The sequence below is a fragment of the Vigna radiata genome, chromosome 6 (genome assembly GCF_000741045.1).
Source record: "Vigna radiata var. radiata cultivar VC1973A chromosome 6, Vradiata_ver6, whole genome shotgun sequence".
Classification (NCBI taxonomy): Eukaryota; Viridiplantae; Streptophyta; class Magnoliopsida; order Fabales; family Fabaceae; genus Vigna; species Vigna radiata.
Genome location: NC_028356.1, coordinates 16,910,020 through 16,923,000, shown reverse-complemented (window position 1 = coordinate 16,923,000; position 12,981 = coordinate 16,910,020). Strand labels below are relative to the sequence as shown.

At 34.5% G+C, this 12,981-nt stretch overlaps 2 protein-coding genes across 2 annotated transcripts; one reads left to right on the top strand and one right to left on the bottom strand.

Annotated features, from left to right (window-relative positions):
- The first annotated feature begins 353 nt into the window (after window positions 1–353).
- Window positions 354–5,059, top strand: LOC106762983 (internal alternative NAD(P)H-ubiquinone oxidoreductase A2, mitochondrial). Its single transcript, XM_014647128.2, has 9 exons — window positions 354–981; window positions 2,124–2,337; window positions 2,436–2,596; window positions 2,838–2,903; window positions 3,240–3,403; window positions 4,052–4,166; window positions 4,373–4,552; window positions 4,627–4,791; window positions 4,882–5,059. Exons 1-8 carry the CDS (start codon window positions 601–603, stop codon window positions 4,777–4,779), a joined length of 1,434 nt encoding a protein of 477 aa, XP_014502614.1. The 5' UTR covers window positions 354–600; the 3' UTR covers window positions 4,780–4,791; window positions 4,882–5,059.
- A 980-nt stretch (window positions 5,060–6,039) lies between these two features.
- LOC106763079 (selT-like protein) lies at window positions 6,040–8,601 on the bottom strand (the record flags this gene model as incomplete). Its single annotated transcript, XM_014647251.1, is given in 4 exon segments — window positions 6,040–6,427; window positions 7,462–7,780; window positions 8,312–8,388; window positions 8,470–8,601. Coding segments are annotated over 4 exon segments (645 nt in total), but the record flags the coding sequence as incomplete, so codon positions are not given.
- Between the last annotated feature and the right edge of the window lie 4,380 nt (window positions 8,602–12,981).

Below are 12,981 nucleotides of genomic sequence, written 5' to 3'. Positions count from 1 at the left end.
ATTTTGACACGTGTACAGTGTCAAAATGTTGTTAAAAAATGATGTTAAAATGTTATTTTCCTTACAACTTTAACATTCTTCATTTGGAATCTTTATAACACTTTATGAATGTAGTTTTTGTGAGATAACCAAATTTTCTTCTCTTTTCTATCACGAATGATATTTATTAAAAAAAATTGTTTTATTAATCCATATATTTAAAACAAACCACAAACTACAAGTAAGATGTTGTAAAAATTGTAAAAAAATTCGTTAAAAAAACTTTTTTGTTAAGAAAAAGCACGTGACATAAATGATTAAAAAGCTGTGCAGAAGCACGTTTGAGTGGCCATGTCATAACACGTTTAGATTTTACGGTAGCAGCCACGAGTGCGGTATGCTGATACACGTCTGCATCATCATGGTAACACGTGACAACAACGTCAACGTTTCCATTCCTCGAAAGCAGCCTCTTACACGAGTCAAGTCAAATTGATCCATCCAAACAAACCCCAAATAATTGGAAACCTCTTCACCGTATTCTTCATCATCTTCTTCTTCTCTGTTTTTTCGTTCTTTCCCAGCACAGCAATCTCAGTTAGTTAGTTTCCCACCTTCGCTATGTCTTGGTTTCGACCCCTCTCCTCCAAAACGCGCCGCTTCACTTCTCTCTCCCGGTTCAGCACCTCCACCAGCCCGGTCCACCATGCGGGTCTGGGCCCCACCAAAGCCCACGAGAAGCCCCGTGTGGTCGTCCTGGGCTCTGGATGGGCTGGGTGCCGGCTCATGAAGGGCCTGGATCCTAAAATCTACGACATCGTTTGCGTGTCACCGCGCAACCACATGGTGTTCACGCCCCTCTTGGCTTCCACTTGCGTCGGAACGCTCGAGTTCAGAACCGTTGCCGAACCCATCGCCAGGATCCAACCCGCCATTTCCCGGGAACCTGGCTCTTTCTTCTTCCTCGCCAATTGTACTGCCATTGATGCTCTCAACCATGTCGTATGTTATCCACTTCTCTTCTTTCAATTCTGCGCCACTGTTCCGGTTAAATGTCGTTAAATTGGGCGTGATTTGGTTTGTTACTTGATAATGGACATCTGTGGAGTGTGGACAACGTGCATCATATCTCTTTTCTTGATTTGCATACGTTTCTGTGACTTATAGTATGTATAGATTCTTTATATGCTACTATGTTTCAGGGATTTAGCAATGCCTTAAAGGTGACATATAATATTGCGTGACCTTGACACCAACTTTGTCAGAACACTAACAACAAAATTCACAGCCGACATAGTGTGGAAGGAGAGATGGTGGCACACTTTTTATTGGGTACAATTTTATTGAGAACTACGAAACTGAAAAACCATTATTAAGTCAGATGGTTGATCCACTATTTTTTGTGATTTTCTATTAATTTCAACTAACAGTAGAAAAATGTTAACGAGTATGTTTCTAGGAGAAATATATAGTAGTAGTTTTTCTATCGTCTATTATTTTTCTTGTCATCTACACTACTGATACATTATGTTTCATAACAAACTCATCATTGTTAATTTCACTGCCTTGACTCCCTCTTTCTCCTTGCCATTACCTGTCACGTGTGTGAACTCACATCAATCCCATTTCCTATCCTTTTCCATCTCATTTGAGGTGCATGGAATGTGTAGATTATCTTGTTTTAGGGGATGAAGCAGTGTCTTCTGTTTCTTTTTCCCAATTGTTCTGAAACACGAGGAATTTATTCAAAATTTGAAATTATTAGAAGGTACCTTGTTTATTGATGGATTTATTGAAATTGTGTTTTTCATACCTTTTGTTCTACTCCATATATCGTAAGATAAAGGTTGTTGCATTGTTGTTGGAATCGAAACCCTGTCTAGTAATACAAAGCTTGTTATTGTTTTGTTGAATTAAAACTATCAAAGCAACGCCTGGAACCTGAAGCCCCAAGGAAAATTTAATTTCATATCTATTTATCTTACTCTTTCTCCACATAACAAAACGGCATCATACTCCTATTAGTTGAAATATCGGTAGTCCTGACAATGTGTCTTAATGTTGGAGAATTACTAGTATTACTTTAAATGTTGGTACTCATGACGTGGTTTAATTGGGGAGAATCTGACAAAATGGTTTTGAAGGTGCAATGTGAGTCTGTAACTGAAGGAACGCAGACAATAGATCCCTGGAAATTTACGATCGCATATGACAAGCTGGTAATTGCATTAGGAGCACAACCTACCACTTTTGGAATTCATGGAGTCTATGAGCATGCAATTTTTCTTCGTGAAGTTTATCATGCACAGGAAATTCGGCGGAAGTTGCTTCTGAACTTAATGATGTCTGATGTTCCAGGTTTACAACAATTTTGATATTTAGGCTTAATATAAAGTCCCTTGAAAATAATGATTATCATACATCACCTATGCAATATGAATTTGATTTGGATGCAGGGATTGAAGAAGAGGAAAAAAGGAGGCTGTTACACTGTGTGGTTGTGGGAGGCGGTCCCACTGGAGTTGAATTCAGCGGTGAACTTAGTGATTTTATCGTAAGGGATGTCCGTGAGAGATATTCACATGTGAAGGACTACATCCACGTTACTTTAATTGAGGTTTGCTTAGTAGCATTAGATATGTAATACAACCAAATAGACTAGATTTTTGGTATTGCCTATGGCAGCAAAACTTTTGCTTATCGCAAGAAACCTCTTGCTCTTTCCATTGTATATCTCTGTCTTACAAATTACAATTATTGCCAACATAATGGTTAGAAACACCATTGTCATTTTTCTTCGTGCCAAAATTTTCTTTTAAGGTAAATTTCTTTTAACCAATTTATTCATGCCATTTCAGGCCAATGAGATCCTGTCTTCCTTTGATGTCCGACTCAGGCAATATGCCACCAATCAATTGACAAAGGTGAGCTACATATCAGAAGGAACTTCTATTATGTTTGTTCAACCTTTTCCTGCTGATTTCGAACTTCTGAATATCATGTAAAAAGAAACAAAGAACAACTAAACTCAGCTTTCCATTTAAAGAAATGTAGTAGTCTATTAGTAATTACTATGGTGTTAATTATCAAAATATGAAATATAATCTCGACACAATGTTTCTAACAGTAGTATTTGGAATCATATAATTAATTAATGCGACTCTTCCTCGTAGTACAATAAGTATGATGAAAACTGATTGATAGGCTAGCTGTTAAATCAATATTAGTTTTGTATCTCCTCATATTGAAGTTTCTATCAGTCAGGAGTCCGACTAGTCCGTGGCATTGTGAAAGATGTCGAGGAGAAGAAGATTATCCTAAATGATGGAACTGAGGTACCATATGGGTTGCTCGTATGGTCGACTGGAGTTGGTCCATCAGCTTTTATTCAGTCTTTGGATTTCCCTAAATCTCCTGGTGGAAGGTTGTTCTTTGTTACTCAACATAGTTGCACTTATTTTCTTTCCATTGACAGCTCTTTCAAATTTACAAATTTGGAGCTGTTATATGAATAGACATGATCTGTCTTATCATGAAAGCAGACTTACTTTTTCCAAAGATATGACTCATTGTGCACATCTATTTATTTAAGGAGACTGAAATAGGCATAGATCAAAATAAATCATTAACATCTGATGAAGCTTTCAATTTCAAGGTTGCGTTTGAAAGTTCATTTCAGGCATTCCATTCTCATAAAGTTTCATATAAATCCTTTTCAAATATAAGAAAATATCAATAATTTTATTATTACGCTCATATCTTTTAATCTTCCAAACTTTGGCATCTCATTATGTAAAATACACATACATCAATGATTGGATTCAGCAGGTAGTTAAATGGTGTAAAATATGTTTAGGCTGAGGTGTAAATTGATATGTATTTTTAGTTATATTTTACTATTTATGTCATTTGTCCACCATAAGCTATCGTCAGATGTATCAGTTTCCTCGCGTTTGACACATTTGATGTGCCATGTCTTCTGATCTTACGTTTTTTTTTTATTTCATGGCAACTATAACTATAGATTAGTGTATTTTCCATAAAACAAATTTTTTAAGTTTCTTATTTTCAGGATTGGCACTGATGAGTGGCTTCGTGTTCCTACAGTAGAGGATATCTTTTCAATAGGTGACTGCAGTGGTTTTGTAGAAAGTACTGGAAAACAACCACTGCCAGCTTTAGCCCAAGTACGTGACATTGGATTCATTATTTTCTCCTCGTACAGATTAATTTCTTAAATTCCTGGAATATGTAGTTCGCACTTTGCACTAAGGTCTTTGTCCCTGAGATTATATTCTGAATGTGTTACTGCTAATTTACTCTGTTACTGGTCATGAGTGAATTGATGTTGCATTTACCAACTTAATGCGTTGCCGTTTGGATTGAATCACAGGTAGCAGAAAGGCAGGGTAAATATTTAGCAATGTTACTAAACAAAATAGGTAAAGAAAATGGAGGCCGTGCAAACAGTGCAAAGGACTTTGACTTTGGGGAACAATTTGTTTACAAGCACCTTGGAAGCATGGCATCTATAGGGAGTTATAAGGCTCTAGTCGACCTCAGACAAAGCAAGGTGATTTTCATTCCTAAGCTTTTACTGGTGCTTTAAAAACTTGTGGTTTGATTCATTCACGCAATCTCCTACAGGAGGCCAAAGGGTTATCTTTGGCAGGTTTTGTCAGTTGGTTTATTTGGCGCTCAGCATACCTAACTCGTGTCATCAGCTGGAGGAACAGATTCTATGTAGCCATCAACTGGGCTACTACTTTTGTGTTTGGCCGTGACATAAGCAGAATATGAGAACTTTTTAAGGTAAATACTCTGCGTGAAATTTTTATAATGACTTAGACATGTTAATAGGCCCTTACAATACTTCAATTTATTTGGATCATTTTGGAGCAGCATGTTTCAAAAGCCAGTAATGTCTCAGGAGATGAATTTCAGTACACAGAAGATCATGGAACTTCACCAGTTCATGATATTGTTTACACGTTCCATTTGTTTAAACAGTAGCAACGAAAAAAGAGATTACTCGGAAATTCCATTGAAGGGTGAAGGCAATAGATTGAATTTTGCTCTTTGTTTTTTTTTTTTTCCTTCTAATAGAGAGCGTATACACGTTATGATTCAATTTTTAGCACCAGGAACATTGATTATTGGGCAGTAATAAACCAAATTCAATGATTAGACGATTCCCAAATTATGCATGATCCCTTTATAAATGCAGTATATAAATGAAAATCAATGCAATTTGCACCCAACAAATTACTTACAGAAAAGGCTCTCACAAAATCACTACAATTTACATAAAAATGGCAAGTTATCACATGATTTGCGTATTTATTATTATATAAGCTTGATTTCTTCAATTTATCATTAATTTTTTTAACCTATTAATAAAAAAATTAATTTAATTTCTTAATTTTCAAAACCATAACAATGTGATTATTTTTTATTTATTTAATTAAAAATAGAATCGTTAATAAAATCTATTTATTTAATTAACAATGAAATCGTTAACAACTAATTATTAATAACTTTAATTTACACATAATATTATATTATAATAAACACTTATACAGCTAATAACATTAATTTTAGTGTTTAATAGATGTTTTTAAAAGTTAAGAGACATGATTAGAACTTAAAAAGGTCATAACTAATATTTTAAAAAAAGGAGTTAACAGCTTTATTGAATGTTTAATTAATAAAGAAATTAAAATGAAGAAAAATAAATAAATAATATAAAACCAACAGGTATTTAAAGCATATTATAACTTATACAAACGACAGTTACTTAAGCGTAATTTTTTTGATATATTTTAAATTGCTTAGTGTCTTCGTGTTCTTCTGATATACATGTGTACTTTACTCATTCGTGTTTGACATTGCTATTGTATCCAAACTCAGTCTTATCCATAAATTACTATAACAAGTATAGTGTAGCAAAATTTGCCTTATCCTACCATTCAATTTTTGCTTAATTAAGTTTTTGGTATTTTAATTGGAAACCAAAACTAAAACAACCTATTTCTTTGGGAACAAAAACTTCATTAAATCTTCAATTTTGAACGTAGTATATGGATGTTATTGGAGCTGATGATAAAGAGATATCACAGTGAAAACAAATTACACAAACTATTACCTGAGCTAGCTTTTCCTTCAGCAGTTACTTAGTTCTTTCAATACACAAAGTTTATGCACCAGGATAAACATTACAACATGATATTCCTAAGATATATATAAATGTATACCAACCTCTTACTTCACATTGCAATGTGAGGTGCAGTTACATTTTATGACAGTTTAAAATATGGCTCCACCAAAGGCACTAAGACATCAATTCTGACACACCATTAACACGTATAGAACTTGTCATCCTTTTGGTAATCAAATCCTTCAACTCGATCTCTCCAGGAAACCTTCCCTCTTTCAGTTTAGAGAAAACCTTCAAGGACAGAAGAGTTTTAAGGTATGAGTAAAAATTCAAAAGCATTGAAAATGCCATATACTACACTAACTTCCATCTAAGTAACTCTAGAGCCAGAAGAGGCAAGGGCATGATCAAATGATGGTTCAGATAAGAACTCTTAAAACAGAAAAAAAAATAAAATTATTTCCTATTAACTTAAAGTTCGACCCCGTTTGGATATGTACTATTATAAGTGTTTTTGGAGAGTTCTCTACTGAAAATATGAAGTTTATTTCAGTAGACAAACCCTCAAAATACTTCTAGTTTTTATATCCAATCAAGATTTTAGTCCATTTCTTAGAACTATAGAAAAAAACCCTATACCAATTCCCACAAATTATATACCATAAAACACTGAATGCAAAAAACAAAATAATAAAAATGATGTTACAAAGCCAAAATGCCCAATACTAAAGGAGTTGAATGTGTTCTCCCCAATCACCCAAAAAGTCATATAGAGATATAACTGTGATCTGAAAGCAGAGGTTTTCAAACTACAAAAATCCATATAAAAATATCAATGGACCACCATGGATTTATTTGGCTCAAGGTAACAAAGATGTGCTTCATTTTAGCTGGAATGGAGGATAGGCCCCAATTCCCCATACTTTCTACCCACTTTTTCACAATATCTTTCTGCAGATCTTAAACTAGTTTTAGTCTGTTAAAGACCATATAATTCAATAAATTCAATGATGAAATATAACCTTCGCAGAAAGTATGATAACCGAAAAGAATCAAAATAATACAGCCAAAGATAATGATGCTGCTTAACATATTGTATGATAGTAGCTAAAAATTCTCTAAGTGAGCCCCAAGTTAACCAGAGAAATCCAGTGAAGTGGCAAAATATTGATCTAATAACTCAAGTGAGATATCTACCCAATTGATTACACATGCTCACAGTCACAAAGCATAAGAAAACTTTGAATAAAGATCACGAGCTCAGCCATCAAAGAAATGTGTACTAATAAATAAAAGAAAATAGAACGCGGAAGGAAGGTACCAACCAGTTCACCATTGAAGTAAATTTCAAATGCTCCAGAGCTCTGTAAGAATGACTGCAAGGCATTCCCAAGAAGCCAAGTACTAGCAATGGTTCCAAATTTATTAGCACGCAAATTGAAATACCAAGGAGGAGGTGCAGCAAAACCCAATACTGGAAATATATGCTCCCCAGCAACAACCACTCCTATAACACCAATCTGAACAACTGGAATCAATTTGCTTAGCAGACGCTTTGGAAGCGATGGAGGATAATTAGCAAGAATAACCTCAGTTCCAGGAAAAGCAATATCCAACATATTCTTCATTGTCACTGCTGTTCCCCTACACACAAACAACACAGCCATCCATTTATAACAAATTCCCCATTTTAAACAACACTACCATATGCATGCAAATTGTAATAAACCAACTTTTGCTTATACATTTTCCTAAGGTAATGAAACGAAAGAAAATAGAGCGGAGATAAAACAAAGACAACAATGGATTTTAGAAAAAAAAAAATCAAAATTATCTTTCTCATTTTCTTTCCCCTGTACCAAACAATTAAAACTTCAAACTTTTCTTTCTTTTCATTTTCTTTCAACTGTACTAACACGAAGGTTTAAGAAACACCGAACAAAAAGTTAAAGCAATGATTTGGAACAATACTCCCTCAAATCCCCAGCTAACCACTGATGCATGATATGATATACAACCCAGATAAGATTTCACAAGCTGGATGAATTAACCAAAAACCTAAAGTCAAATAATCTTTCTAGGTCGATTCCCTAATAATCTCAAAAAGCGTTCCTTTTTTGTAATTCTTCTCTCTATATGAAAAACCATCAACACCATAATATCAATAGCATGTACCTGTAAGAACACGAAGAGCAGAAATTGATGTTGACAGTGTTGCCGAGACCCGCATTTGCAATACTGCTCGTGGTTTTCTGAGGAAACAAGAACAGAAGAGACCCGTTAATGGGACATTAAAAACATGACAAAGATGGGATTTTCATGGAAAAAGTTACCTCGGGGGGTAACTCTATTGTAATCGGCTGATAATGGTGTTGGGGTGGGTCGTGATGGAGGTGGGGTGGATGATGGTGGTGGTGGGGAGGGTGGTGATGGTGGTGCGGTGGGTGATGATGGTGGTGCGGTGGGTGATGATGGTGGTGCGGTGGATGGTGATGGTGGTGGTGGTGGTGGTGAGGTGGCGGTGGTGGTGGTGTGAAGAGCGAAAATAGGTCAGAACAGAAAAGAAAGAGAGGCAGACCGAGCAAGAGAAGCTGAGCACGATCCATAGGCAGTGAAGTTGGAAGATGGAAGAATGAAAATGATGTGATTCTGAGGAGAAGTGAACTGTGTGGTGTGGTTTTCGATTGTGACTCACAGCTTTACTTTAGTTTTGGAAATTTTAGTGTTTAATTCCCGTTATTATTTTTTTTTCCTAATATCGCTTTTGTTCTGGGAGATTTTGTTGTTCCTAATTATTTTTTTTAGTAATAATTGATCTCATTTTTTAAAAAAATTGTTCAATTGACTCCTATTTTTGTTATGACGTCAATTTTCTAACGGTGTTGGTTACGACGTCAATAAGTTCTTTAATGCATTCACTTATCCCAATGTTATTTTAACAGTCATGACATAATGTTATGTTAAAAATCATGTCATCATCGTATATAATAAGGACTATAATAAACAATTTAAACTTGAATATAGGACCACTATGAACAAAAAGGACTCAATTGAACAATTTTTTCAAAAGGTGGGATCAATTGTTATGAGAAAAAAGGTAGGACCATATTGAACAAACCCTCCCAACTAGGGACCAAAAGCAGCCTTATTTTTTTTAATCATCAAATGTTATTTATTCAATATATTTTTTACTTAATTATTTTTATTTCCCATTTATGAATTATTTCACACATTTTATCATATGTTTGGTTAAATTTTATATATTTTATCAATCTGTTAGATGGTAAAAAAAAAAAAACTAACATCTTTTTTGTATAGTATAGCAAAATTTTCTCTTGGTATTGCCAAATGGATGTTTATGAGAAAGAGAAGTTGAAGATTGGTGGAGACTAATCATGGGATTTCCTTCTCATTCTTTCTATAAAAGGAACCCTTGATTTCTTTCTAAAGCACTCCAAAATTTTATCTCTTTTCTTCCCGTATATTACTTAACTTTTGGTAGACTTGGTACCTAAATACGTTCATTAGTAATCTACTTTCTTTTCTGAAAACTCACCTGGTGTATTAGTTTATGGTTTATTACTGTTATTCCAGTAAACAATACTATTCATAGTAAGAAGTTTATAAGTCAAATTTTTAAAGTTATGACAACAAAGAACGAGACAGAGAAATTCAGTAGGAACAATTTTTTTATTGTGGGAAATGAGAATGAAGGCAAATATGAGGAAATACAACTATCCAGCCGCAATTAGGGGAAAAAAATCATTGATCAAAAGTGGGAAGAAATTAATTAAAATGCTTAGTAATGACATGCAATTTTATCTAATGTCGTAGAGTGCAAAGGAGATTTGAAATACTTTCATCAAATTGTATAAGGTTAAGTCACTTATTTAAAGATATTCTTGAAGAGAAAACTCTATACTCTTTAAATGAGTGAGTCCACATCAGGGATAGACCACATCAACAATCTAAATACATTATTTACCCAACTTTTAGTGGCAAATTTCAACATAGTTGAAAATGAACCTGCAGAGTTTCTACTGTAGAGTTTACTTGATTTGTAAGATCAATTCATCATCAACATAACAAATAACAATATTGATGAGTACCTATACTTTAAGGGTATTGTCAAACTTATTCTTAAGCAAGAATTCAGGCAAAAAAACAAAGTAGATAGGATGGAAAGTTCAAAGCAAGCAAAGGCTTTGGCGATGACAAGAGGTAGATCAATAGTACGTGGATCAAGTGGGAGTTAAACCATAGTAGATAAAAATCTCAAAATAAGAAGCATCTTAAATGCTACCATTATGACAAGAAAGGCCATGTCAAGAAAGATTGTTGGTAGAGGAAGAATGGAGGAAAGAACTTTGAAAGCATCAACCTCACAAGGTTGTGTTGCAAGTACCTCGGATGATGGAGAAATTATAGTGAGCGAAGCAGTGATCAGTTTTGATGGTAAAAAGAAATTTTATGACAAGTGGATAATGGATTCAGGTGCAACTTAGCACACGACTCCACACAGAAACTGATTTCATACATATGAGCCTATCTTAGGGGGATGTGTGTTCATGGGGAATTATCATGCATAGGAGATTGGTAGGGTTGGTATAGTCAAAATAAAAATGTATGACTATATTGTTCGCACAATTCAAGAGGTATCACATGTGAAGAACTTAAAGAAGAATCTATTATTTATAGGGAAATTGGATGACCTCGGGATGCAAGATCCATGTTGATCGTGGAATCTTAAAGGTGTGGAAAGAGAATTTGGTAGGAAATAAAAGTAGAAAAGGTTAAGGAAAACTTATACATGCTTATGGGAGATACATTGCAAGAAGCTAATGCAACAGTTGCATCAACAAGTCAAGAAGAAGTGGTACTGACATGGCATCGTAGACTGTGGCATATGTTAGAGTGAGGTTTGCAAGTCCTTGCGGAACGTAATCTCCTACCCAAGCTTAAAGAGGTTAATTTACCTTTTTGTGAGCATTATGTGATCAACAAGTAACATAGATTGAAGTTTGCTAGAGTAATTATGAAAAGTAAACACATTGGAATTGATTCATTCTTATGTGTGCAAATCATCGAAACTATCCCTCGGAGGAGCTAAATATTTTGTATCATTCATTACTCTAGGATATTGTGGGTGCACCTGATTAAGAAAGTAAGATGTGTTTGCCTAGTTCAAAGAATTCAAAGCACAAGTAGAACTTGAAACTAGAAAAAAAAATCAAGTGCTTAAGGACAAATAACAGGGAAATATGTGGATGGAGACTTTCTAGCATTTGAAAAGCAAAAGGATATTATAAGACAATTTTTTGTTCCACATACGCCTCAATAGAATGGTGTAGTAGAGCAGATAAACAAAACTATTCTAGAAAGAACAAGAGTTTTGCGATTAAAATTTTCTGTTACTTGATAAATCAGTCACCATCAACAATTATAAGTTTAAAGACATTGATGGAGATGTGGAATGGTAAACAAATTGATTATTCTTCCTTAGATGTAACTGGTTGCCCTATGTACATGATGTATGATAGAAACCCCACAATAAGATTGAAAATCACAGTATATTATTTAAGTACTATGCAGAAAAGAAGGTTTATGGAGCTGAAAGCTCTACAATCACCATTAAAAAACTAGAGTGCTCCCACTCCTCCAGAGGATGACTCTCCTCCTAACTCCTCACAACCTCCTACTCTGTATCCCCCTTCACACTCTTCATTCTCTCTCCTATAACAGAATTCCCCCTTCCCTGGATTCTTGACACGTCATTCCCCTTTCTAACTAACTTCTCTTTCTTTCTTCTCACGTAAACATTCCATATTTTGCGCCTTGCTCCCTCTATAATTGTTTCATGTTGATTAACAGGCTCATCCTTATTAAGAGTTGTCGCAACCGGAATCGCGACGGGACGACGATCCAAAAAGAAAATAGTTTGAAAAAAAGTTTTTGGAGTCGCCACCATAGTTTATTCTGGAAAACTACGGAAAAACCATAAAATGATAAGGCACGATCCACGAAAACCAAAGATCGGGTTCGAGAGTCGGTTACGTGTAGGGAAGGTGTTAGCACCCTACAACGCCTGCCCGAAGGCAGTACCTTTAATCAATTGCGCGAATTTAATGTGGTTTGCAAAATGTTTAATTTCCCCTAAAAAATAAAACTCTAAAAAAAAACAAAATATTTTTTGTGTTTTTTGTGCCTGACAAGGATTGACCTTGCTCCTACGTATTCTCAGTTGGACTGAGAAATCAGGGTTACGTAGTTCTTTAATTATGTTTGGGTGATTGTTTGAAAAAAAAAATAAAATATTTTTTTATTTTTAAAAGAAGAAAAAGGTTTTTAAGACAAGGCTGACGCGAATGGTCGCACGTGTGCTTGAACCTTTTAAAATAACTTTTTTATTTTTAAAAGAAGAAAAAGGTTTATAACACAAGGCTGACGTGAATGGTCGCACATGTGCTTAAACCTTTCAAAATAACTTTTTTTTAAAAGAAGAAGAAAAAGGTTTTTAACACAAGGCTGACGCGAATGGTCGCACGTGTGCTTAAACCTTTTAAAATAACTTTTTGTTTGTTTTTAATATTTATTCAAAAGTAGATAAAATAAAAACAAATAGGTAAATGGCTAAATAAAATAAAAAAATAAAAAAATAAAAAAAATAGAGAAATAGAAATAAATAATAATTAAAAAAATAATAATAATAATAAGTGAAAGGTGTGGTGGTGCTTAAATGAGAGGAGGGGAATTTAAATTAAACTATTTTTATTTTATAAATAGACTCGGCCTAAGCCTAGAGGAAAAGAGAGCGAGATTTAAAAGAAATAGGGGTGTAGGGAAGA